Raw genomic sequence first — 26,654 nt, forward strand, 5'->3', positions numbered from 1 at the left:
GCGGTGGAGTTTGCTGGTCAGAGAGAAAGAGCTGCTTTGTGGCACATTAATGGGGGGGGGGGGGGGGGGGGGGGGGGGGTGTTCACAGCTCCCAGTACAACAGAGATGTTGTCCATGCCAAGTTGCTATGACATCAGAGAGGGGGGGGGGGGGGGGGGTTCTACTGCTGAGAACCTGAAGAACAGACATTCTGGACTTTTACATTCCCTCTTTGACGAATAAGTCTGAATGAGTTCACGTTTACAGGAAAGTAACTATTGTTTGTTCATAAAAACATTTCCTGTAAAAATAAGACATTAATTTTGTTAAAGTTGCACAACGACATACTTTAAAATATATAATTATAAAGATGCTGAAATAACTACGTAATGATGCAGATTTATACAAAGTCAGAATTCATGTTTTGTTAGTTCTCTCCTCAAGACGACAAACAAATAACTTAATTGGTTCAATTGGTGCTAAGTTATGCTAACATTGTAGCAGCTCCATCAACATTGAAAATAATGTAATATATTTATATAATATTTTTATTGTATGTTTTATGTAAAGAATTATTGAGAAGCTGAAAACTGTCTCTTTTGGCTAATTCAGCCAATCAAAAGACTTAAACTATCATATAAAATATTTTTAAAAAGCAGTACTGCTCAGTGTTTGTATAGATATTCAAGTAATATAAATAACTTGATAACTATTGTCTCAAATCAAATACATAATATAGAAAATAACTAACTCACAAACCTCCAGTTTGTGGTTTCCTTTCTGTCTTTATGTCAAACACATGAATGTCACATCCTGTTAATGGATGTCAGACGTCTCTAATTAAACTGATGGATATTTAAAGAAAGCTGTAGATCAGATTTCCTCCTGATGTCTCGGTCTGTTAGACGACCAGCAGCCATGAATAAAACAAACGCACCCTCGGCTAAATGTGGCTCTTCTATTTTGATAAGGAGTCGTCCTAACTGATGACGATGATGATGGTTAGATGTAGAACAGACTCATTTCAGAGCCTGGAGGTGAATTATTATTCAGCCAAAACATGCCAGCCTGCACACTATTTTTATCTTTTTATTTATTTATTTACTTATTGACTAATTTATCAGCCTGTTTGCTGATGATACGTTTTAGTATATCCCCAATGTCTCAACTCAAAGGAAGAATCAGCCTTTAGGTAAGATTGTTCCAACATGGTAGAATGAGTGAGGAAATGAAGGCTGGGAGGAAAGGAAAGAGGAGGAGGAGGAGGAGAGGACATATTCGTCCTCTAGAGATCTAGGGAGACGAGGACGGAATGGAGAGAGACAGAGAAAGATGGAGGAGGAAGAGTGGGGATGAAGAGATGATGGTTGACTGCTAAAGGGTTCAGATGACAGCACAGAAAGAGGCTCTGTTCCTACCCATAATCCCTTGCTGTTTTGGGGATGTTTAGGGTTGCTGGTTCAGATTACGGTCATGTTGCTAAAGAGCAGCAGCTCAGATCTGAAGTTTCATTCAACGTATCGATGACTCCACCAACAAGTACAGTTACGTCACAACAAACCTTTAAACTGTCCACGGCAACAAACACTTCCCTTTATCTGATAAAGAGAATAATATCTGACACAACAGATAAATCTATAAATCATACACATGAAGCTCTAAAGGCACGCTCTGTTTGTCTGATAAGACGTAGTGACAAAACATTAATGCAACTAAAAGTCATTTATAGTATTCACAAAGAATTGAAAGAAAATGTATTGGGTATCTTTATCTAAACCTAACTAAGTAGTTTAGTTGTCTCAACCTAACTAAGTAGTTTTTGTTGTCTCAACCTAACTAAGTAGTTTTTGTTGTCTCAACCTAACCTGTAGTTTTTGTTGGTTTGGTTCAATTTTCTCCAAAATGAAGATGTTCTGCTTTTGGTTGATTTATATATTTTAGATTCTGTTAACTGAAGATATTTAGTTTTCAGACTGCTGGTCGGACAAAACAGAACTTTAGACATTCTGTAGCTCGAACAATGAATCTATGGATCCAGAACACATTGGCAGATTAATGGACAAAGAACATAAGTTTTTCAGAGTCTGAGGCCTGAAACATGTTTTTTAAGTTGTTATTGTCACAATATGTTTTTGAGGAAAGAGAAACGTTTCCTGAATTGAGGAGCAGAAGCAGATGACTGTGATTGAGACTGAGAGCAGCAGCCGATCAGGTTTCTATTGATTCATTCATCATTGATCGATGAGGGAAGGTGATCCTGCTAACAGTGTTAGCCTGTTAGCTGTTTATATTCTGTGTGTGTGTGTGTGTGTGTGTGTGAACTTCTTCTCTTTACTGTCAAACAATTACTGTAAGTGATACTCAACATTATTATTATTATTATTATAATGTGTCTTTGTTTACAGTGTGAGCCCAAAACACTGACAAATATGTCAGTGTTTATGTCTTTATGACATAATTATGAAGAGAAATTACTCGATAAGATGGAGGTTGTTTGTAGTAAACGTTTCAATAAATGAAATCATAATAGAACAGCTTATGACATTAATGAATTATTATAACAGAAATGTATATATTTCACCATTGATCATTTTAAAGCTTTTAACTGATTATTAAGTTTGTAAATCACACAGCTGACATGTCTTTAGTTTTTTTTACTTTTCTTGTCCTACTTATTGGAGGAGATGAAATATAAAAAGGTGGATGTGGAATGCGTCCGATCTTCTCTGGTGTTTCTGGCCGGCGGCCCTTGATTCCTCTCAGCTCACTGAGCAGAGAAATGGAGCATGAGGACATCGAGAACCCAGTGAGACTCAATGGATGTACAGTAAAATAGGAGGAGGAGGAAGAGGAGTCAGGGTTCAGAATAAAGGAGGAATCAGTGAAGGAAACGAGAGAGAGAGAGGCATTCTGGTTCTATTAAATCTGAACCCTAAAACGTTCAGATTTAAAAAAGTAGATGCAGAGGAGAAGAGAGGAGAGGGATACTCCATTGTTTTTACAACATTGGTAACACTTGTTGGCTTTTGGAGAAATGTTGGATTTATATATTCCATATTTTAAAACATTTTGTAAAATGAATTATCAAAGAAATTCAACATTTCTATTTTATGCTTTCTGTCATAACTGTTATTCTTCACTAAAGACATGTTCTAGTTCTCTCTACTTCTAGTCATCATGGTTCTGTTTCCATAGAGGTGCTGGACCTTTATTTTGAAAATCAAGACCACAGAGAGGGAACATCTTTGGGGTTCAGAGGGTTGAATCTGAAAAAAAATCCCTTTTAAGTAATCAATCAAATGTATCATTATCTCAAAGTAGTTTTTAATTTGTATTAATGTTAAGGACCTGAGAGTGAGATGAGCAGCAGCTTCTTGATCCAAATACGTCCTGAACTATTGATTTTGATCTTAATATCTGTGATGTGATATATCTGGTTGACCTCCAGGTCAGTTCATGTTCATAACGACTGCACTTCAGTCCTGTTGTATAACGTCAGTGAGGCTGAACCTTGAGCCCGTCTGTGGTTTAGGTTTCAGTCTGAGGCTGTTTGCTCCTTTTTAAACCTCCCAGTCCACCAGTCAGTCCGGTCTCAAGAACGAACCTCGTGATGAATAACCTTGTCTACTCTTTGGTGACCTCGTCAAACAGATATCTGATCTTTTGTTGTTGTTTACTGGTTAAAGAATGTAAACAGGAAGTTGTGTCTGATGGGTGGTTTGGGAGGTCCCCCGAAAACCTGGTTCTAAAGGAGTAGAACCAGGATTATTGATCAGAAGAACAGGATAGTCAATGAAAAATAATTAGCGAAGAAATTCAAATTGAGTTTAAAAAAATATCTATATATGTATCTATATGTATTTATATATTATTGCTCTTCTGTTAAAAGTCAACAGGAACGTAGAAGACATACAGCCGTTTATTTATTATTACCTCTCCTCGGGTCTCGGCTCTGGTTCCTGAACTCCATTAATGAAAGTGCTGAGTCAGCAGAGTTCAGCACTGAGCTCATCATGTGATCCTTCATTGATTCGGTTCAGTTCGATCACACGGCCGTTCAGGTCAAGACTCACTCTGCTCTCTTCTCCGGCAACTCGACACACTTGAGATGGTTTTCAGAGGAACGTGTTTGTTTTAGTGGATGAATCTCTTTGTGAAAGAACTGAATGAATCCACAACGCTATCGATCGAAAAGTCACTTTTGTTGTTCATCAAGAATTAATACGACACAGTTTTTGGTTTCAGCTTCTCAAATGTGACTATTTGCTGATGTATCACTGATGGAAATGCTGATCGGCTCCATACATTTTGATTCAGACGTTCACGCTCCCCACAGGATGAACCCTATAGGACCTCAATGCATCCTCATATAACGGTTCATATGTTATCTTACAAAAACGTATTCCTATTTTTTTGTTCAGCAACACGTGTCAATTTTTGCTCGTTACATGAATACAGTCTTTTCAAAATAAAGTTCACAGGAAATAACTTAGTTGGGTTTAGTAAAAGATGGCGGTTTGGATTAAAACATCTACGGGTTAGGGTTACTTAAGTACGGAAGTTACGTAACAAATTAATGAGAAAGGAACAGCGGTGTGCTGGCTGACAGATCGGTGGTTGTTTTGGTTCCTTCTCCCCAGAGGATGAACCATAGGGACTATGTAGATGCATTTGTATATCATAGATAGTAATCAGTCATAAAGTTATTGCTTTCTTTGGTCCTTCAAACTTTTATTTGAGAGAGAGAGAGAGAGAGAGAGAGAGAGAGAGAGAATTGTAGCTCAGTTATTACTTGAAGAGAGACAGACGAGGGAGGATCTCATTATCATTCAGTTGTGACCTCGTTCATCACTCTTCATTGCTCCTGTGTGTCCTTGGTATCACAGCTGGACACACACACACACACACACACACACACACACAGTGCAGGAAAACATGGCCGCCTGGCCTTTGTCATCATGACTTTCTATTTCTAAAGACTGGAGCTCTCTGTCTGTTAAAGGTTTAATGTGTAACTTCTCCATGTTAAAATAACTAGACCGACGTTATATATGTTGCTGAGTTATATATTTATATCATCACAAATCTGTAATTATAATCACGGCGATGGTGTGTTTCATTTGGTCTTCTGTCATTCGCTTCATCTCCTCTTTGTGCAGCGTTGTGGTTCATGAACTCACTTTTTGTCCACTTAGAATCTTTTATCTTAAGTTATCAGAGAAACAAGCTGATTGCACGCTAACATTAGCTCAGCTTGTTTCTCTGATAACTTAAGATCCAGACGTCTGACGCTAACGTTAGCTCAGCTTGTTTCTCTGATAACTTAAGATCCAGACGTCTGATGCTAACGTTAGCTCAGCTTGTTTCTCTGATAACTTAAGATCCAGACGTCTGACGACAATGTTAGCTCAGCTTGTTCCTCTGATAACTTAAGATCCAGACGTCTGATGCTAACGTTAGCTCAGCGCGTTTCTCTGATAACTTAGGATCCAGACGTCTGACGATAACGTTAGCTCAGCTTGTTTCTCTGATAACTTAAGATCCAGACGTCTGACGCTAACATTAGCTCAGCTTGTTTCTCTGATAACTTAAGATCCAGACGTCTGACGATAACGTTAGCTCAGCTTGTTTCTCTGATAACTTAAGATCCAGACGTCTGATGCTAACATTAGCTCAGCTTGTTTCTCTGATAACTTAAGATCCAGACGTCTGACGATAACGTTAGCTCAGCTTGTTTCTCTGATAACTTAAGATTCAGACGTCTGACGATAACGTTAGCTCAGCTTGTTTCTCTGATAACTTAAGATCCAGACGTCTGACGATAACGTTAGCTCAGCTTGTTCCTCTGATAACTTAAGATCCAGACGTCTGATGCTAACGTTAGCTCAGCTTGTTTCTCTGATAACTTAAGATCCAGACGTCTGACGATAACGTTAGCTCAGCTTGTTTCTCTGATAACTTAAGATCCAGACGTCTGATGCTAACGTTAGCTCAGCTTGTTTCTCTGATAACTTAAGATCCAGACGTCTGATGCTAATGTTAGCTCAGCTTGTTTCTCTGATAACTGACGAAGTCTGTGTGGAGCTGATGTGGACCGAGTGAGCTGACGAAACACTAACGCAGCTTTAAAACCAACAATAGATGATTCCTCTAAAGTCGAGGTCTGACTTTTTGTCCCCTGCTACAGATAACAGGCACTGACTGCAGGCTTTTGGAGGCTTGTGATGCTTCTCTTTGTGTGCGGTGACACAGCAGTGTTGAGGTTATGACTCAGCTTAATGCACCACCTTTTACAGGAAACACTTCAGTAGTTCATCTGATGAGACGATGCTGTAACAAATACAAATTCAACATATGGCTGAGAGTCCATGCCGCTGGCTCTCAGTGGGTTATGTAACCGTGAATATTCTTTATGTCAGTATGTTTCTGTTCAGGCTTTTTAATCTTCGAAGCCCTTCAGGACGTGCAGCTGATCACTGAAATCACAAGTTCATACCTCTCTGTCTTCTGCTTCATACAAACACGGCAGCAGTTTTAAATTTAGGAGAGCTTGTGATGCTCAGTGCAGCTCAGTCTTGAGATACGGTGGCCTTGGGCGGACAAATGACTGAGGAGGCTTTCAACATCAGACTGCAGGGCTAGATTATTCTACTTCTTCTTCTTCTTCTTCTTCTTATCATCTGGTCTCATGATGAAGACAGGAATCCAAAAGTTGAATAAGGGATTGATTGTTTTTTTTAGATTAAATAATTCATTAAAATAAAAGTAGGACATTCAGAGCGGTAAGTTATCACTGCACAGCACTGTTATTGTTGTTTGCACTGTTAGCACTGTTAGCGACTAGCTGCCGGCTCAGCCATCGCCATGTTGAGAGCCGAGTGGAGGCAATAAAATGCTCTAAATATCAAATTTGCACCTTAAATGTTTTCTTAGTTTCCCTTAAAGTTGAATTTATTATATCAGCCTGAATCTGTGCCTTGTGTGTATGTTAGCATGCTAACGAGCTAAACTAAGATGGTGAACTTGGTAAACCTGCTAAACTTCAGCATGTTTGTGGTCATTGTGAGCATGTTAGCGTGCTGGTGTTAGCATTTAGGTAGAGCATGCAGACTCCTCCCTTTAATGATTTAGGTTTTGGGAGAACAGACGTTCTCATGGAGCACATACAGCTTCACTCTGACATGTTATAACATTAATAAATAACAGAGCCAAAGATATAGAGATATCTTTACAATAGAGATTGGTGTCTCACAACCTCCACTGACCCAGATTAACATTAAAATAAGAGTTAGTTTTGGGTTAGAGGAGAGAGAGCTGAAACAACGGAAAACTATTTAGAGAATCTGTTTTCAGAAATGTCACATATTCCGGTTCCTGATACATACATGTGAGGTTTCTCTGTCTAAAGACAAAGTGATTAATCTTCATCACTGTGTCTTCATGTGCTTCTGCTGAAAGGGACACCCAGAAATCTGTCTTTTGACTGTCAAACAGGCCTGCCTCGTGTGTGTGTGTGTGTGTGTGTGTGTGTGTGTGTGTGTGTGTGTGTGTGTGTGTGTGTGTGTGTGTGTGTGTGTGTGTGCGCGTGTGTTACAGTAGGGCTGTATTGTGTGTAACTTGCCTGATTACTATCTGTGTTTTTGGATGGCGGTGCAGGGACAGATGATGGTTTTTTTAAGGGTGTGGTGTGTTAATGTGTTACCACTAACCGCATCGTCTCACACACACACACACACACACACACACACACACACCCTGCAGTGTGGAGTTGCCACGTGTTTCAGCCGTTAATCACGCTGACAGTTTGAGTCAGAGCTGCTTCTCTCTGGGGTTTTTTCCTCTGACTCAGGACTGTAAATAATTTTCTACAAAAGGCTTTTTGTTGGTGTGAAACTAATCTCTCAACAACCATGTTCATCTTGGGATTCTGCAGGAGAATACAAATGTCAAACATCCAGATTAAACATGAAGCTACTTGCAGAGAACTCTCTTATTTATTTATTAAGCACTCGAGTGCAAAAGTGAGCGTGACAGTTTCAAGATGAATTATAGAGGAAAGAAATTAATAAATGTCTCTGCGTTTACATGCATGCTCAAGACGGTAGTTATATTTAATTACACTGGTTTATTACCATAATCAGAATGCTTATCAATTCAGATTTTCTGAAAAATTTGAGTTTATTGTTTTAGATTGTGTCACGATATCTTTAAATATGATTTCATACATCAAGATATGTATTCTCGTGTCAACTGAGACAATCCTGATTTGTGTTTTCTTTATTTTTAGTAATAAAAAGTTACCTTCTCATACCTCGTATGCTCCTCTGACGGCCTTCAAAGAAGGTTCTCATATCTGTCCCTGTTGTCTCCTCCGTCTCCAGCTCCTCCTGCTCAGTGTCTCCATGGTGAAGTGGGCGGGGTCTGATGTCAGCCCCTCCTCTCGTGGATCCTCCCACCATGCCCACCATGGTTTCTAGGCTGCCCAAGTTCGGCTCGAGGCCCAAATCCACCACATTTTCCAACGGCGCTCAGACGGTACCGGTTGCTGTCGCCGCCACGAGCGCCGGCACCCGCCTCACCAACGGGTTCTACCACCACCCCGGCCCGGCGGGGGTCAATGGCGGTCTGACCGCGCCCCCGACTTCGGTTAAGCAGAATGGATTCATCCGAGTGCCGACTGCGTTCTCCATGAAGTGGAGGAAAGAAAATGAGACGGTGGAGGACGGAGGAGCTGACGGAGAGAAGGAGTGGAGACGAGGAAAAGGCGGGAATCGCCCCGGTAACAATATCCATCGGTTTTATTCCCAACGGCAACCGGGGTCTCCGTTGTCATCGCAGCGGGACGTCAAGAAGACGACTACGTCCTCTGCAGGGAACCTACCCGTGACATCATCATCGTCACCACAGTCCGGCTCCAGAACACTTCCTGTCTCTAAAGGCGGACCGAGCCAAACCGCATTTGGGCTGAACAACGGCACGAAACAGATCCTGAACGGTCTCTCTGGATCCAGACCCAAGGGAGGAACCAACGGTTCCCTGAGACGACCTAACGGCTTCGCTCGTTCCGGCGGTTCTGGTCCCGGCTCTCGATCCGGTTCCCCTCTCCAAAAGAAACAGCCGGCCAGCCGCTGTTACTCCAGCGACAGCCTCGGCTCCATGGCTCCGTCCGTCCAGCTCTCCGAGAGCGTCCGGTTCCGGTCACGCAGCCTCACGCAGGTCCGCCGGCAGCCCTCCCCCACCCTCACCCCTTCCTCCTCCTCCTCTTCCTCTTCAATATCTCGCAACCCCACCTCCACCCGCTCCTACGCAGTCAACAGGGCCACCGGGCGAGGTGCTTCCTCCGCTCAGACTCCTCCAAAAGGCAGCTTGTTGGTGAAACCCCCTGCTGGTACCAGCCAGACTCCTGAGGGAGGAGCCAGAGGAGGAGGAGGAGGAGTCAAAGATCAAGGGAGGTCAGGGGTGAGCATCCCTTCTCTCCTTCCCACCTCCGCCTTAAAGAAGCCCCTCCTCCTCTCCAGCCTCAGCCCCGCCTCCAAGCCCAGCGGCATCAGCTATAAGTTGTCACGGCCGTCGCTCATCAAGCAGTCCCGCCCCCTCCGAGTGACGACGGCCAATGAGCACGGAGGTGAACAGGAAGTGAACCGAGGGCCGACGGACCGTAGGAACTCCGTGGAGACGCCTTCTACCACAGAGACCAGTCCAGGTATGAGATTCTTATCTGTTAGAACACTACAAGACAAGACTCCTCTCTTCTCTTCTCTTCTTAAACCTTATCAAATCTCAACTCATCTCATTTCATCACATTTTAATTCCTAATTTTAACAAATTTAACTAAGCCGTATTTTATATCTCAATCCTCGTCACATTCGTCGTGTCGTCTCATGAAATGTTTTATTCCATTTTTCTATCGCTGATATCTGAAGACAAATTTGTCACGTCTCGTATGTTTTGTCATCTAAACTTCTCATCTAAAATCTAATTTTATTCAGTGTTTCATCTCATCACCACATTCCCATATTCCGTCTTAATCTCAAATGTTTCATCTCTTTATTTCATTGTATCTCTCATATCCAGTAACCTCTCATATATTATACTTAATACAAACTAATCTTATACATCTCAGATATTGGTTTCCTTCCACTTTTCATGTTTTGTCTCCTTTTTTCCAGAAAGCTCCCCAGAGGCTCCAGAGAGGGAGGGTCTGGTATCCCAGGGAGAGGTGTCCATTGTGGGGGAGACGCTGGAGGACATGTCCCTGTCCTCCAGCTCGTCTCTGGATAGAAACGACACCAGTCAGGAGTACATGGACGACTTTGACAACCTCGGTAAGAGAAGACGACGACGGCTTGAACACAACAGCTCTTTTCTACTTTTTAAAATGTGTGCAGATTAATGGGGTCCCGAGGGGTGGAGGGGATGAATATATATATATTTTTTTATTATATTTTTATTTTATATACATTTTATTTTATAAAAATAAATGTATTTATTTGTATTTTATTTTAAAAATATGTATTTAATATAAAATATTTTTTTATGTATTTATTCTGCAGTTTTGTTATTGTTATGTTATTTTTTTTGTTTTTGCTGTCGAACAATCCTCGTTTCTATTTCTGTGTATTGGACGAATAAAAACTGAAATGCAAAAAAAAAATATAAATATGTGCAGAGGGTCGGTGTTTTCATGAGGTTAAATCTGTGAATGTTATTATTTCCATAATAAGCGTAAACGCAGTAGCACCTTGTCTTGTGTCTGCAGGAAATGGAGGCGTGGCCATATTGCTCCTCTCATCTAAAAACGAGGAAGACGACTCGGGGCTCGACCAATCATGCGCCAGGTTTGACGAAGACAAGGTGGCAGTCGGCGGCGTCGCCAAGGCGGCGGGACTCTGTTTCCTTGATGAGGGCGTGGACTGGTCCGGGGTGACGCTCAGCGGTGTGTGTTTTATTTTACTGGATGAACGAGGAGGTGAGGATGTCCTGACAAACACTTCTGACAAATTGTGTTTTTCTCTGCAGGCGAACGAGGGGAGCACCAGCTGAACCCAGTCCCCCATCGGAGGAGGTCCAGTCAGCTGGACTACCACGAGCAGGTAACCATCAGATCAATAAACACTTATATATTACATAATATAATACATAATGGACACTTCACTTCATCAATAACATGTTGGATTTACCTGCTTTACAGAATCACTACCTAGTAATGACATAATGCATAATGTCATTAATGTCTGACAAACAAAGATTATACTCTTGGATTCGCTGTTCGGGTCAACGAGTAAATACTTTAGCTTCATTCTGATCAATGCACATTTTTTAAAATTGTCATATAATCATAATATCTTTATTTATACAGCATCTTTTAAAAACAGTTTAAAAAGTGCTTTGACAGACAAAGCAGCAAAATCAACAGAAAGATCAGTGAGACAGTTGATAAAAATAAACTAAGAAATAATATTTAAAATAAAGAAATAGTTAAGTACAATAATTTTGTAAAATCATCAAATAAAAATAAGACAGAAAAGCGACAGCATCACATAAAAGCCAGTCTATAAACATGTGTTTTATTGCAGAGAACAGATGATCAGCTGAAAGTGTTTGATCTCACATTTCTGATAGTTCTTATTAATCAGAAGTTTAAATATAGGGATGAATTATAACGTATATAAACAATGTATATTTGTGCTCGTCAGGTGTACAGTGACCGGGTTTTAAAAACAGTAAATAAAAATACATAAAAGGTAAACTGTGACATAATGTAATGTCAGTACAATGATGTAATGTTCTAGATGTGACTGTCATGATACTTGACTTGGTGTTTAAAGGTGTTCAGACAGCTTTTAGATGATCCAGCAGCTCTTAACAGAAGCTTTCAGTCCATTCAAACCTCCTTTCTCTAAGACATATTTGATCAGTTTGCTGCGGAAACGCTGAAATCAGGTCGATCAAAGGATTTACTATGTGTAAATAATTAGTGTTGAGGTGGAGTCTTTTTACTTTTAACCCTTTGAACTCTGCTATAGAAAGAATCAGTATCTACATGAGTCGTTTCTTGGAGTATCTTCAAATGCTTCATATCCCTACAATCAGAACAACATAAACTCAAAGGTTGCGTAAGTCAATAAATTGATTAAAAGTATTGAAACTGCCATGAATATAAAAAAAAATACAAAAATCAGACGTGTTTTCATCAAATTTAAATAAATAAATTCTAAACGATTCTGGTGGTGATAGTTTCATTACGTTTTGTTCTTCATGTAACATGATGACAGAGACAGAATGAATGTTCTCGCTGTTATGTTTTTATTTTACATTAAATGAAACAGGACCACACAAACACTGATCTGTTGTTTCAAAGGGTTAACACGATTTAAGGCCGTGAAAGATGGTAAATGCTCTAAAGAGGAGCTGCAGGTGTCTCCTGTGCGTCTCTGACTTCAGCTTCCATGTCCTCTGTGTCCTCTGTCCTCCGCAGGGCGGGTCGTCGCTGGACTTGTCCCCCTCGGACAGCTGCGGGTCCGGGGGAACCTACATGTGGGATGAGGAGGGCCTGGAGCCACTGGGGGGCGCCACCACCACCACCGCCTCCATCAACACTATCAACACCACCAACAGCAACAACAACACCACCCATCACATCGGGAGCTTCGACTCCGACCTCAACAGCATCGTAAGGCGTGTGTGTGTGTGTGTGTGTGTGTGTGTGTGTGTGTGTGTGTGTGTACATCCTGCTGGAGGCCTCACAATCGGGTCGTCTGGTGAAGCGGCCCACAAGAGGACACAGTGAGCATTAGAAACAGGCAGAGACAAAGACAGTTGGCATGCGTCGCACATTTTTTTAAACTAGTCTGAACTCGAGGTCTCAAACCTCCTTCTGTTCCACAAACGTCTCATTCAACATGAAAGAAGTCTGGATTCTCCTCCAACACCTAATTAATTTTTGTCGGTTGCAGTTCTGATCCAAAATACTTTGGTTTCTTTTTGTTATTAAGAACTATGAAAAACCACCTTTATTATGCTGCAGGCTCCACAGTAGGGTGTCATAAATGAGGTATATATTGTATGTTAATTTAGTTTTAAAAGGTAAGGAAATACTACAAAAAGCGTCACTTTAATTAAATGAGTTGGTTCCAGTTCAATACTCAGAGTTGAGGTAGAAACAGTTTCTCTAAATTATTATAATATATTATTAATTATTATGATTATATAATAATCTCTTGAATGTATCTCTTCACTGTAAAAGCTCCAGTCTCTTTACAGACGATAAAAACATTGAAGCAAACCTGGAATGAAACAGATTCACGGCTGTAGATTCTTTAACTGAGACCAGGTCTGAGGAGCAGGACCGTTGTGGTCTGAGGAGCAGGACCGTTGTGGTCTGAGGAGCAGGACCGTTGAGGTCTGAACGGAGTCCTCTGGCTCCCTCTTGTGTCTCATCTCTGAACTACAGCTGAAGACTTCAGTGAGACCGTTTACACTTTAATCAAACGCTGCATAATTATAGTTTTAAGCACATAAACTTTCATGATACGGTCTTGTGAGTGAATGACCAGTGAACTACAATACCCATGAGCCTCCTTGTGAATCACAGTTTGTCACCACAGTCGCTGAATTCACCTTAAATTGACTCAGATATTCATGGAACAGATTTTCTGAGCTCTGTGATTGAAAGTTTTTTGCTGAAATGCATCTTGGAATTTGTAGTAAACTCCTCTCCTTCAGTTTCAATGTCCACAGGCTTCTTTTAGAAGAAGAAGAAGAAGATATTGTTGTTGAGGTTTAGTTCCGAGGGTTCTAGCAGGAGAGACTGATGTCTACCAGCTGTAGAAGAGTTCTCTGTTCATTAAGCTCCAGAAGAGACTCCTTGATGTTCACTACAGTTAATACTCTCCCTGAGTAATGAGCGCTAACGAACTCCCTGAGTGCTAACGAGCTGTGGGTCTGAAGGAGTGATGGACTCTAATGAGCCAGGGCTCCTTTCATACATATCTCCATCTTTCATACATCTCCATGAGTGGACCTCATGGAGATGTATGAAACCACACACACACCCTCAGATTGTTAGTCCTCTGTGTGTTGTGGTGTTGAGCCTTATTGTCGTCATTGTGCATCTCTTTTTGTGTCTCTTCTGGAGACATTTTGTTTGAAGGCTTGTTCAGTATTCTGTTCATGCATGTTTTGGATTTACTTTAGTCGGTCCTGTTACAGATGTTTATACACAAATAGTTATGGTTTGATTTCTCTGTTTATCCACCAGGGGTCAGTGTTGGGCTCAAAGGAGAAGATCAGAGCAAATGAACTATGATGAAAAACATTCATTTCATGACAACAAAACGGACTAAAACTGAATATAAAGTGACCTTTGTGTCAAAATAAATATTGCAATTTTCATCCACCAATGAGAACGAAACAATAATGTAAAAGACAAACTAATGAATAATTGATTGGTCTCCATTTGAATGTAATTCAGTGATGCAGTCAAACATCTTCCTCAGTGGTTGATTCTGATGATCTGCTGCATTAATAATAAGCATCATAAATAGTTCTGTTCACAACCAGTGAACAGGAAGTGACCATATATGGACTGAGGAGGAGTGACGTAGAGACCTGTCAATCAGTGTGTAGCCCCGCCCCTAAATCAGCCCCTGCTTTATGGTCTGTTTGACTCTAAATGGAGCATAATGTACTAAATGAACATCATGCTGTATTGAAGAAGACTGTAAACTAGAGATTGAGACCATAAACTCATGTTTACAATGTTTACTGAGGGAATAAATCAAGAGAGAAGTAGAGTCATTTTAGACTAGACTTCTATACAACCAGAGGAGTCGCCCCCTGCTGGACACTAGAGAGAATGCAGCTTTAACACATGAAGCTTGATGAGTACTTCCACTTCTTCTACAGTCGATGGTATAAACATGTGAAATGTGTTTTCTACTAACGTTATATCTGTAATAGAAGAGAAAAACAAATTTACCGATTTTATTTTGTTAAAAGATTCAAACTCAATCAGAAGCCAAAGAGAAGGAGGGAGGATGACGTCAGGGAGACGGTGAGGAGTAAAGGAAGAAAGGAGGAGGAGACGAGTGAAGGGGGAGAGATTTAAAGAGGACAGGAGGATGAGAAGAAAGAGGGAGGTCCTCAAGACAAGAGAGGGAAGAGAGAGGAGATGAGGAGAGAAAAGGATGAAGGGAGGGAAAATAGATAAGAGAGGAGGAGATTAAGTGTGTGTGTGTGTGTGTGTGTGTGTGTGTGTGTGTGTGTGTGTTATTCAGGGTGAACGTTTAGTTTCTTCTCAGGTCACTGTGGTGTGACTAAGCTCCTCCAGGCAGGAAACAACGAAACAAACTCTGTGTGTGTGTGTGTGTGTGTGTGTGTGTGTGTGTATGTATAGATGTGTGTGTGTGTGTGTGTGTGTGTGTGTGTGTGTAGATGTGTGTGTGCTTTTGATTTATGAGTTGAAGAAAAGCTTTTAAACGTTTTTTCAAACGTGTAACATCTCACACCCAAAGCAACTTTTAAACTCTGTCTTTTTATTATCGTCAACAAATCTCACGTTCAAACTGAAACATGTCGGGCCGTCTCTCAACACGTCTGACTTCCTGGCCGTCTCTCAACACGTCTGACTTCCTGGCCGTCTCTCAACACCGTCTGACTTCCTGTCCGTCTCTCAACACCGTCTGACTTCCTGTCCGTCTCTCAACACCGTCTGACTTCCTGTCCGTCTCTCAACACCGTCTGACTTCCTGTCCGTCTCTCAACACCGTCTGACTTCCTGTCCGTCTCTCAACACCGTCTGACTTCCTGGCCGTCTCTCAACACGTCTGACTTCCTGTCCGTCTCTCAACACCGTCTGACTTCCTGTCCGTCTCTCAACACCGTCTGACTTCCTGTCCGTCTCTCAACACGTCTGACTTCCTGTCCGTCTCTCAACACTGTCTGACTTCCTGTCCGTCTCTCAGCTCAGAGCCCATTGGTTCCTCCTGAAGATGTAGTTCTGTGAAGGGATTCATGAAGTGGGGTTCTATGAGGAACCTCTCCACAGTCAGTTGTTATTCTCTCCACCAGACTCCATTGAAATCATTTCACCTCTCAGAACGGGGGGTTGCTGGTCCACCGCTGCTTTGATGGGTTAGTTAGTTAGTTAGTTAGTTAGTTAGTGAGTTAGTTAGTTAGTGAGTTAGTGTGACTTTGGTGAATCCAAACTGACCGAAGTCACACAGTAACAAACAGACTGAACCATGGAGGTGGTGGTAGAGCAGCCACCCACTGTGTTCTGAGAGGTAACACTAGAGTATAATGTTCTACTCCAGTTTGCTTCTTTAGGCCGACATCTGTAGGTAGTAATACACTATAGACTATAGATAAGAGCCTCACCCAACCCCAGCTCAGAGGGCCAGAGCTCTCCCTTTACCAACACATCAGTGATCTCCTGAAGGAAGAAGTATTGGCTGAGCTTTTACATTTCACAGGTGAACAGCAGGTTTGGATACAAACACAATACATGTTAGTAGAATGAGTTGTTCCATGGCTAACAATGACGAAGCATGAATAATGTTTTGTACAGATTGCTGATGTTTAAAAGCACAGATTAACCGTCAAATCGAGCATCGAAGGCTTCATTCTAAGTTGTCAAAGAAGGAAACGTAACCAGCCTGCAGGGAAAGTGACATTTCACCCAGTTAATATCTTTAATTATGATTTCTAGCTTATGTATTATTTCACCTATAACACCCTGATGAAGAGTCCATAAGCATTAGTTCAGAAATATGTCCTATATGTCATGTTAAATAGTATTTGGTCCACTAGTGTTTATAATACAGAGAACGCCGCCCAATAATTATGCTTGAATGTTAGTTTTTTGGGGTTTTCAGGCTCTTAAAATTTAAAAATAAATGTGAATGGAACACGTCTCCCTCTTTCATTGTACAGACAAACAAACCCAGAGACTGTTATTGATCAGCAGAAGGTCTTTTACTCTTTCATCAGCGTCTCGTTGGAGCTCACGTCGTCCTTCGTGCTGCAGCTGCTACTTTAAAGAATAAATTGGTTTTGATTTTTGTCCTTTTTGTTTGTTCAGGGATCTTTTTTTTATTTTGTGCTCGCAAGGACATAAAGAGCTGTAGAGAGTGTGTCTCTGCGTCCGTCTCACCGTGTAAGAAATTAGAAATGAAATAGCAAATTGTTCAATTATAATGTACTCGCTCTTTTTTTTGATGTAGCACAACCTCCCAAAACACACCGTCCATCTACACCAACAGACGAGGAGAAAAGAAAAATAAATCCATCATCTGCTGCTTTGGTAGTTTTATCTCATCGATCGGTGATGTTCAATATTTTGTTATAAAGGAAAACTCAAAAAACTATTTTTACCATTTGAGTAAAAAACTGAGTTTAAACCAAGAACACAAATACTGCAGAGCATTCTGGTCTATTTAATGCTCCTGTGAGTGTATAAATGTGTATTTGTGTGAATCTGATTGAAGTATGAAGCTCATTTATAAATATGATACACCATACCGAGCACGTATGTCTCTGTTTCTGTGTCTTTCAGGACGTCCTGAACAACCTGGACTCCTGTGATCTGGATGACGATGACCTCATGCTGGATGAAGACCTCCCAGAAGACGCCTCGCTGCACAGCGGTATGTCTGTATGTGTGTAAAGATGTCAGAAACTAGCGTACGGTCAAATTATAGATCCCACCTAGTTTATATAGGAGCTGTGATGTCTGACGTGATGCAACACAAAACATTTTTCTTTGTCAAATTAGACAAAATTACTCAAAAATAACCAACAAATTCAGAACAGTTTGTTTTTAGTTTAACATCTAAGGTAATGATGAGTGGGACAGAACATCCATGTAAGCACTGATAACAAATATAATATCATTATTAGACTATTACTTTATATTTTAGTGTTTGACAGATAGTCAGGACTTGGGACAATGCGCTAGAAACCAGGACAATTCCAGACAAACGGGGACATCTGGTCACTTAGTGTAGGATCTGAAACAGTTTGGTTCATGTTAGCTAACCTTTCTGTTTAGTAGCTGAAATAGCCTTGTTCAAGTTACCTTGCAGTTCAGGTTAGCAGTTAAGATAGCCTTGTTTAGGTTAGCAAGCAGTTCAGATTAGCTTTGTCAGTTAAATAACTTTAGTTTAATCTAAGCTAACAGGTCAGTTTCGCACCTTTTTAAAAAATTTGGTTTAGGTTAGCTAACAGTTCAGTTAAGTAAGGAAAATAGTTTTGTGCAGGCTAGCTAGCCATTTCGGAGTTTAGGAGCTAAAGTTTAGGTTTAAGTTTAGGAGCTAAAAGATATTGTTTAGTTTAGCCAAATGTTCATTTTAGCAGTTTTAAAAGTTTGTTTCAGTTTAGCTAACACTTCAGTTTAGCTTTAGCAGTTAAAAAAAATAGTTTCAAATAAGCTAATGGGTTAGTTTAGCACCTTAAAAAAGTTTGGTTTAGGTTAGCTAACAGTTCACTTTAGAAGATTAAAGTGTGGTTTAGGTTAGCTAACAGTTCACTTTAGGAGATTAAAGTGTGGTTTAGGTTAGCTAACAGTTCACTTAAGGAGCTAAAAGTGTGGTTTAGGTTAGCTAACAGTTCACTTTAGGAGCTTAAAGTTTGGTTTGGGTTAGCTAACAGTTCACCTTAGGAGATAAAAGTTTAGTTTAGGTTAGCTAACAGTTCACTTTAGGAGATAAAAGTGTGGTTTAAGTTAGCTAACAGTTCAGTTTAGGAGCTAAAAGTGTGGTTTAGGTTAGCAAACAGTTCACTTTAGAAGCTAAAAGTGTGGTTTATGTTAGCTAACAGTTCACTTTAGGAGATAAAAGTGTGGTTTGGGTTAGCTAACAGTTCACTTTAGGAACTAAAAGTTTGGTTTGGGTTAGCTAACGGTTCAGTTGAGATAATAATGATATTGAGGTAATAATGATGACCCCTGTTTCATCGTGCTTGTGGTCTGAACCCTGCAGATGGAGACGGGATAGCCCCCATGGCTCAGTGGAGGATGAGACAGCTCTGCTGGGGAACACAGGACGTCCACACTGACAGTGAAAGGTGAGGGACGGTACTGCTTAATTATACCGTTGTTGCTGACAACTTTAAACATATTGCGGCCAGCAGAAAGGTCAAAGAGTCAGCTTAGATCAACAGGCTTCTTACTGTCGGCAGATGTAAATATTGACTGAGCTCAGGTCAGAGAGGGTCAGTTGAAAGGTTTGTCCTGGTTGTTGGTTTTTAGGGGGAAAGGTCATGAATGCATCACACCAGATGGAAGGACCTAGGTCATAGGATTTTGATTACCAATGTTGAATGCACTTATTGTAAGTCGCTTTGGATAAAAGCGTCTGCTAAATGACTGTAATGTAATGTAATAGGAATCACTGAGATCAATATATTTAATTTTTTGTGTTTTGTGGGATATTCTGGAGCTAAATATTAACATCAAATAGCTTTTTTTATTATTACAGCCCACCACAGAATATCTTTGCTGCATATTTACAGTCCTAATAATTCAGCGACTTTATAAAACTATCTCTAAAGAATATTAATCGTGTTGCAGGAGCTTATTAACGGCCTCTTTTGGCTTCATGTATTTCACAAGGCAGCCATCATTTGAAGGCTGCGTGACATTTAAGAACGTTCAGTAGAATTCAAATAGAATCATTAGATTGAGTTATTTCTAGGCAGCACCTTCAGCATCCAACCAAATGTCATGTGGTATTTGTTAAATATCAAAAGGGGCCTTTTAAAAAAACATTTACAATTCCGATGCTGATTTTTAATTTTTCTATTTGATGACGCTGTATTAAAAATACCAAATTGAATTGGACGACACTGATGACAAAAGTTATCCAGTGTATTATTACTGTTGGTGGAGCGTTTGACACAATATTCTTATTCACTATTATAACATAACAAACTTTAACCAAATTGTAAATGTAATTAACAAAAGAATAAAAATCCTGTCACCTGAGCTTAATTGTATTAATTCTTATGACTTTAATGAGATGAAAATGTATCTAGAAACATATTGGACTAGTAGTGCTGCAGGAGAGAGGAATAAAATACACGTAGGCATTTATGGTAGAAACTTACCCATCATGCATTGTGTTCAGTGACTTCCAGAGCTACAAGCTGACTGAGGATTCTGGGAATAAGAGGACAGACGTGACCGGAGAGGAAGACCTCATCCTGGACCTCTGTCCTCCAAGGTGACGAAAACACAAACGCATCCTCAGTGTGACTCTGCATTTAAAGCAAACGATCATGTTTAATAACCACCTGAAACCATCATCTTTGTTCTTTATTCCCTCCGTCTACAATCAATACTGTGTAGCCAGACAACACTGTTAGATTTGGGTTATTTGACACCAGTCATTAGGCCGTTGAGACAAGCGGTGTTTTTCCTGCTGGTCCCTGAACGCAGCACCTGACTCATTCTGTCTCTGTTCCTTCACCTCCCCAGGTCTCCTGGTGCTCCTGGTCTGGGTCTGGATGTGGAGGAGCTGGCTGAAGACTGTTCTGCAGTCAGATCACAGCTGGAGTACCTGCAAAGGTTACTGCTTCAGGTGAGAGGAGGAGGAGGAGGAGGCGGAGGAGGAGGAGGAGGATTCATTTCAGTCTGAAACCTCTTTAAGATGATTCATAAATGTCCATTGCTGTTTAAAATAGGTTAAAAAGGTTCTAATGTTCTGATGATCAAATGTTTTCATACATTCTATCAAAATGTGTTCCGTGTTCTAATACTACTACTATCCTGTTATTGCTGTCTGTTGTCCAGGAGGAGGAGGACGTGGACGAGGACACTCTGACCACAGACACTCTGAGTCCTGAGACCAGTGACTCCTCCCACAGCTCCGACACGCAGGTTTGAATCTTCTCAACCTTTATTCAAACAGCCGAGGACGACAAAGCGCGTTAACGTTAAAGGGGAGAAGGTTCAGGCGCTCCTCGATGGTCCCGACGGTGTGTTCATGAGCTTCAAGTCACTTTAAACTGAGCTCATGTCACCAGCCTCTCCTGCTGCTTCCAGTTATAAAATCCTACATTTCCCAGAATCCCTTTCCACAGCCCTGACTTGTGCCCTGTGTGTGTGTGTGTGTGTGTGTGTGTGTGTGTGTGTGTGTGTGTGTGTGTAGGTGCAGGATCTCCTGCAGGAGGTGCAGCAGCTCAGAGAGGAGCTGAGAAGCCGAGACCGAACCATCGCACACCTCACCCTGCAGCTGGTGTGTGTCTCTTCTTCTTCATCTTCTTCATCATCATCGTCCAGCTGTTTTTGTTGACAAACATCTGTGTCTCCTTGTGCGCAGACTGTTCCCACGGCGACCACCAGGTGTCGTTGCCAGGAGACGATGACAGGGGACAGGACGGATGGACAGACGCAGACGAGTGAGACGGAGAAAGAGAGCACCGTGAGAACACACTCACACACACACATATATATACACACAAACACACACACACACGCATATCTACACATATATATACACACACACACACACACACACACACTGATTATATTGGTTATTCTTTCATCTTTTTGATATCTTTCTCTTTTGTCTCTTCCTCTGAAGCACATTGTTGTATTCATGAAGTTAGCTTGAGACGTCTCAGAGCGTCCGGTGTACTCAGGTCACCTGAAAGGGTTTCTGGGTAATGTAGTTGTGTAGAGTTGCTTTCTGGTGCTGTGAACTACTGACTGTTTTTATTCCCTTAAAGAAGACAAAAGTCTCCTGTAGGTTTATATTCATGGTATGAGTCAGTGTTTCCTCTGTCTCCTCCTCTCTGTCTCCTTGTCTCCTCCTCTCTGTCTCTTCCTCTCTGTCTCCTCCTCTATGTCTCATTGTCTCCTCCTCTTTGTCTTCTCCTCTGTCTCCTTCCTCTATGTCTCCTTCCTCTATGTCTCCTTGTCTCCTCCTCTCTGTCTCCTCCTCTATGTCTCCTTGTCTCCTCCTCTCTGTCTCCTCCTCTATGTCTCCTTGTCTCCTCCTCTCTGTCTCTCTCTCTCTCTGTCTCCTTCCTCTATGTCTCCTTGTCTCCTCCTCTCTGTCTCCTCCTCTCTGTCTCTCTCTCTCTCTCTGTCTTCTTCCTCTCTGTCTCCTTCCTCTCTGTCTCTCTCTGTCTCCTTGTCTCCTCCTCTATGTCTCCTTGTCTCCTCCTCTCTATCTCCTCCTCTTTGTCTCTTGCTGTCTCCTTGTCTCCTCCTCTTTGTCTCCTTCCTCTCTGTCTCTCTCTGTCTCCTTGTCTCATCCTGTCTGTCTCCTTGTCTCTTCTCCTCAGACCCTCCCTCCTCTTCCTTTCCTGTCTCCTCCCTGGCAGTATCAGCGCTCCAGTCCTTACAGGTTGAGACCGAAGCCCAGCATCCCCCCCCACCTCGCTAGAAAGAGTGAGTCACATAACCCCCCCCCCGTTCTTCATCCTCATCATCATCATCATCATCATCCTCCTCCTCCTCCTCCTCCTCGTTGTTTATAATATTAATTATAACAATGATGTATCTTTAGTTGTTTGAAGTATGAATACATCCAGAGGAAGACGGAGTGAAAAACAATGAATAAAATAAAAACATTTCTTACATCAGATGAAGTGAGTCAAAGTGAGTCAAAGTGAGTCAAAGTGAGTCTCTGTGAGTCTCTGTGAGTCACAGTGAGTCACAGTGAGTCAAAGTGAGTCACAGTGAGTCAAAGTGAGTCACAGTGAGTCACAGTGAGTCACTGTGAGTCACTGTGAGTCACAGTGAGTCACTGTGAGTCACTGTGAGTCACAGTGAGTCACTGTGAATCACAGTGAATCACAGTGAGTCAAAGTGAGTCACAGGGAGTCACAGGGAGTCACAGTGAGTCACAGTGAGTCACAGTGAGTCACTGTGAGTCACTGTGAGTCACAGTGAGTCAAAGCTCTTCATGGTCTGAAGATTATAAGATTATAACAATAATCATATTACTTTAATAACTTTAAAGGAGCCAGAGTGTCCGTGAACATCAGAGATGTTTCTATTAAACTTCTCTGAATGAGGAAGTTTAATCTGCTGCTCCCTTCACTCCTCCTTCCTCCTCCTCTACGTGTGTCCTTAGTCTAGTCAGGAACATTTGTTCACTTCTCCTCTGTCTCCTCCTCTCTGTCTCCTCCTCTATAGATAACATATGTTCACTTCTCCTCTGTCTCCTCTCTGTCTCCTCCTCTATAGATAACATATGTTCACTTCTCCTCGTTCGTGTGCATGCTTCCTACCTTCCTTCCTTTTTCTTTCCTCCTCATCACGTCCTCTCTGTCCGTCTCACGCTGAGGACAGAAGTCATGTTGATGTTTGTCGTCTCCTCTTATTTTCCTTTGTGTCTCCTCTAACCTTCCTATGTGTCTCCTTGTCTCCTCCTCTTCCTCTCTGCTCTCATCCAGGAGTGGAAAACTTAGTGCTTTACTTCAGTGACACAGCGCGGTACGGTACCACCTTTTTATATCCTCCTCCTCTCCTCCTCCTCCTCCTCCTCCTCCTCCTCTTCTTCTTCTTCTTCTTCTTCTTCTTCTTCTTCTTCTTCTTCTTCTTTCTCCATCTCCTCTTCTTCTTCTTCCTGTGGACACACACACACACACACACACACACACACACACACACACACACACACACACACACACACGGTGAATCCTCCTCGAGAACACCTGTGTGTAGTCGAGGACACTCATCTTCGTCCTCTTCTTCACCATCTCCTTCATCCTCACCGTCTTCTCTGTCCTTCACCGTCACCTCGCTCCTCTTCCTCCCTCCCGCTCCTCTTCCTCTCATGCATCATCTTTGATTGCTGGACTCAGACCCTCGGGCTGCAGTACCACCCTCCGCCTCCAGATGTCGCTGTTCACCACAGAATCAGCCGTTTGTTCTCCAGATGTTTTGAGTCGCCTCCTGCTGGATGTTTGCTCATCTCCTGAGTCACGTTGAGACTCAAACCAGCCGTGACTGTTTCTACATACAAGCGTCCATTAAACACACACACACACACACACACACACACACACACACAAGAAGATGTTTAGATCGTTGATTTGAGCCTCAGAATCACCAGCGTTCTTCTATTTTATTCATGTTTCTATTTGTTTCCCTGCATGTGTAACTGGGTCAGTTTACCTCCTCAGGAGTTCTTGTGCTGTAAAGAAAAGTTTCACATAATCAATAATAAACTCTAATTCTGTGAGTTTGGCCTCTACGATCCGTCAGTAGTTTTCCTCGGGTATCATGAAAGTATCATGGCGTTGTAATATTCAGGGGAGAATAACGGAGGAAGGTGGAGGACTGTGCAACGAGTGGATCTCTGCAGCGAGGCAGATAAAGAACCAGCAGATTAGTTATGACTTCACACCAGTTTGCCGGGATCAATACGCTGAGATTGTAGAACATGATGGATTTCACTGTTGGGTTTTCTACCTTCTCCTCCGATTCTGCTGCTAAATCGGATTATCAGAGTGTAGATGAGAGACGGCCGCAGGATTAAAGTGTGGAAGCAACAAGAAGCTTAACGCCTCTGTGTCAGTCACACTGTGGTGGTCCTCTATCTCTGTGAGGACGTGTGGACACAACAGAGGGGGACGTTCTGGGGAAGAGACAAAAGATTGTGTTGATTAAAGGTTTTTATAGAGTGAGGACGTTTTTTGTGAAGTGAGGACGTTTTGGGGCAATTAGTTCATGTTTAGAAAGTTGAAGACATCCGTGAAGAGTGAGGACACTTTTAGAAAGTCAGGACTTTGTCCGGTCCTGACTTCTTTAACGAGCTGTTTGAGGGTTTAAGTCGGAGTGAGGAGGGTTCGCTCAACGTCGGAGTGGGTTTGACGTCGGAGTTTAGTTGACGTCGGAGTGAAGTTATGGCTAAAGATTCATGAAATAATATTTTGCTCTGGTTTCTTGAACCCGTCTTTCTCGTGTAACTGACACATTTAAGGAGATGAAAGTGATCACAGATCTCACACACATTTTCAGATGTTAGTTCTTCATCACAGACGTTCAGATCTACTCGTGTTTAAATGATATATTGCTACAACCCTCAGTATACTGAACTCTTTAATTATGAGGACTGTGCTTCTGTTCTTCCAGCAGCTTCTCAACACTTTCACCTGTCTTTTATTCTGATTCAGAGAACACACACACACACACACACACACACACACACACACACACACAGACACAGATCAAAGCGTTGTCTAAAATGACCAGCCATCTGAGAGAATAACTCATTCTTCTCTCCTTCTCTCTGAACCTCCCTTCCTCTCTGTCCTCTCACCACTAGTGATCCCTGAGGTTTTGCGATGCAGCTCAGTTATCAGGATGTGTGTGTCGGTGACGTTCTGCAACTCAGAAACGATCAACATGAGAATCAGAGAGACATCGTTTGTGTCAGAACTCAAACTTAAACACTTTGTGTTCGCTTCTCTTTGGTTTTCAGTCACAGATATTTCACCCCTCCAGCCAGGACGACCAGGAACCAGTGACGCTCCAAGCTCCGCCTCCAGCTGACCCCTGCACCGCCCCCTCCCGCCCCCAGATCCCCGCCGACCACATGACCGAGGGAGGAAAGGGACCGAGGAAAGAGGAAGAAGGAGAGAGGAAGGACAGGAGGAGAGCCACCAACAGATCCCTGCAGCCCCCCCAGCCCTCCAAACTCCACCTCTTCACGTCTCAGACCTCCAGACCGGCGCCGCTGAGCAGCGACGTCAAAGTCAAAATGGCCGCCTCCGGCTTGTCCCGCCTCCCCAAACCAAAGAGCCACTGAGCCGCCGGCCCGTCGATCCGCCTTCCTAACGCGCAGCGACGACGTCCAATCAGCCGCAGGAATCGACTTCCTGGTTGAAACACAAACACTTAAGTTATTTATTGTTAATATTTTGAGCACTGTGACTAAGAATAAAGGTTTACACTTTATTTTACTGGTCCATAATGATTTCCTACAAAGCTGTTCATTCCTACGTGAAGATGATGATGAATCTCGTCTCTTAAACTCGTTGTTTTATCTTTGAGGTGATGAACGGATTAATAACTGATGACGCTGCAGATTTAATCCACTTCATAAAAACACTTTCTACCAGAAACACCTAATATGATATTAAATCAAGAGCACAAATTATTCATTTGTTTTTTATTTCCTCATGAAACCTCCGTCGTACTCCAGCGGTACTTTAAAATAATGAACTCTTCTCTGCTGCAGTGATAAATAAATTACCTTTAGTTTGAACCGAGACATAGAAATACAATAACTCAACATGTTATTTTATCTCCAGTTAGTACAAAATATATCAGGAAACTACAGGACCAGTAAAATACAGAGAAACCTTTTAAATAATCAATCTTTGGTATTTATTTATTTATTTACCTCTAGGACTTCCTGTCTGAATGACTTCCTGTCTGTCTGACTTCCTGTCTGACTGACTTCCTGTCTGAATGACTTCCTGTCTGTCTGACTTCCTGTCTGACTGATTTCCTGTCTGACTGACTTCCTGTCTGAATGACTTCCTGTCTGACCTTAAGTTGACCGTGTGAGACTCGTGGAACCTCGCTGTTCCTCCTCTCTTCTTCCTTCTCTTCTCCTCCACCAAGGACACCAGGACTTTAATCTCAAACATCTCTAAGTTCAGAAACGTTCTTGTTGAATCGGCTCGTTGTCGCCTTCATGTGTTCATTTTGT

General features: G+C 41.9%; 1 protein-coding gene across 2 annotated transcripts in view; it reads left to right on the forward strand.

Moving 5' to 3' along the window:
- LOC137886664 (serine-rich coiled-coil domain-containing protein 2-like) overlaps nt 1-25,894 on the forward strand; it is a 31,525-nt gene extending 5,631 nt beyond the window's left edge. Inside the window, exons 2-14 of one of the 2 annotated variants that reach the window (XM_068729218.1) lie at nt 8,361-9,682; nt 10,149-10,304; nt 10,739-10,915; nt 10,999-11,072; nt 12,458-12,652; nt 17,537-17,627; nt 18,960-19,044; nt 20,106-20,201; nt 20,456-20,558; nt 20,771-20,857; nt 21,129-21,215; nt 21,300-21,401; nt 25,419-25,894. In XM_068729218.1, the coding sequence (XP_068585319.1) occupies nt 8,404-9,682; nt 10,149-10,304; nt 10,739-10,915; nt 10,999-11,072; nt 12,458-12,652; nt 17,537-17,627; nt 18,960-19,044; nt 20,106-20,201; nt 20,456-20,558; nt 20,771-20,857; nt 21,129-21,215; nt 21,300-21,401; nt 25,419-25,745 (2,859 nt within the window). In that variant the 5' untranslated portion in view covers nt 8,361-8,403 and the 3' untranslated portion in view covers nt 25,746-25,894. The remainder of the gene's footprint in view (nt 1-8,360; nt 9,683-10,148; nt 10,305-10,738; nt 10,916-10,998; nt 11,073-12,457; nt 12,653-17,536; nt 17,628-18,959; nt 19,045-20,105; nt 20,202-20,455; nt 20,559-20,770; nt 20,858-21,128; nt 21,216-21,299; nt 21,402-25,418) is intronic. The other variant, XM_068729219.1, reaches the window with a different exon arrangement.
- Nucleotides 25,895-26,654: the final 760 nt, after the last annotated feature.

The sequence above is a fragment of the Cebidichthys violaceus genome, unplaced genomic scaffold, assembly GCF_023349555.1.
Source record: "Cebidichthys violaceus isolate CVI_PGR_0920_01 unplaced genomic scaffold, fCebVio1.0.p SCAF_45, whole genome shotgun sequence".
Lineage (NCBI taxonomy): Eukaryota > Metazoa > Chordata > Actinopteri > Perciformes > Stichaeidae > Cebidichthys > Cebidichthys violaceus.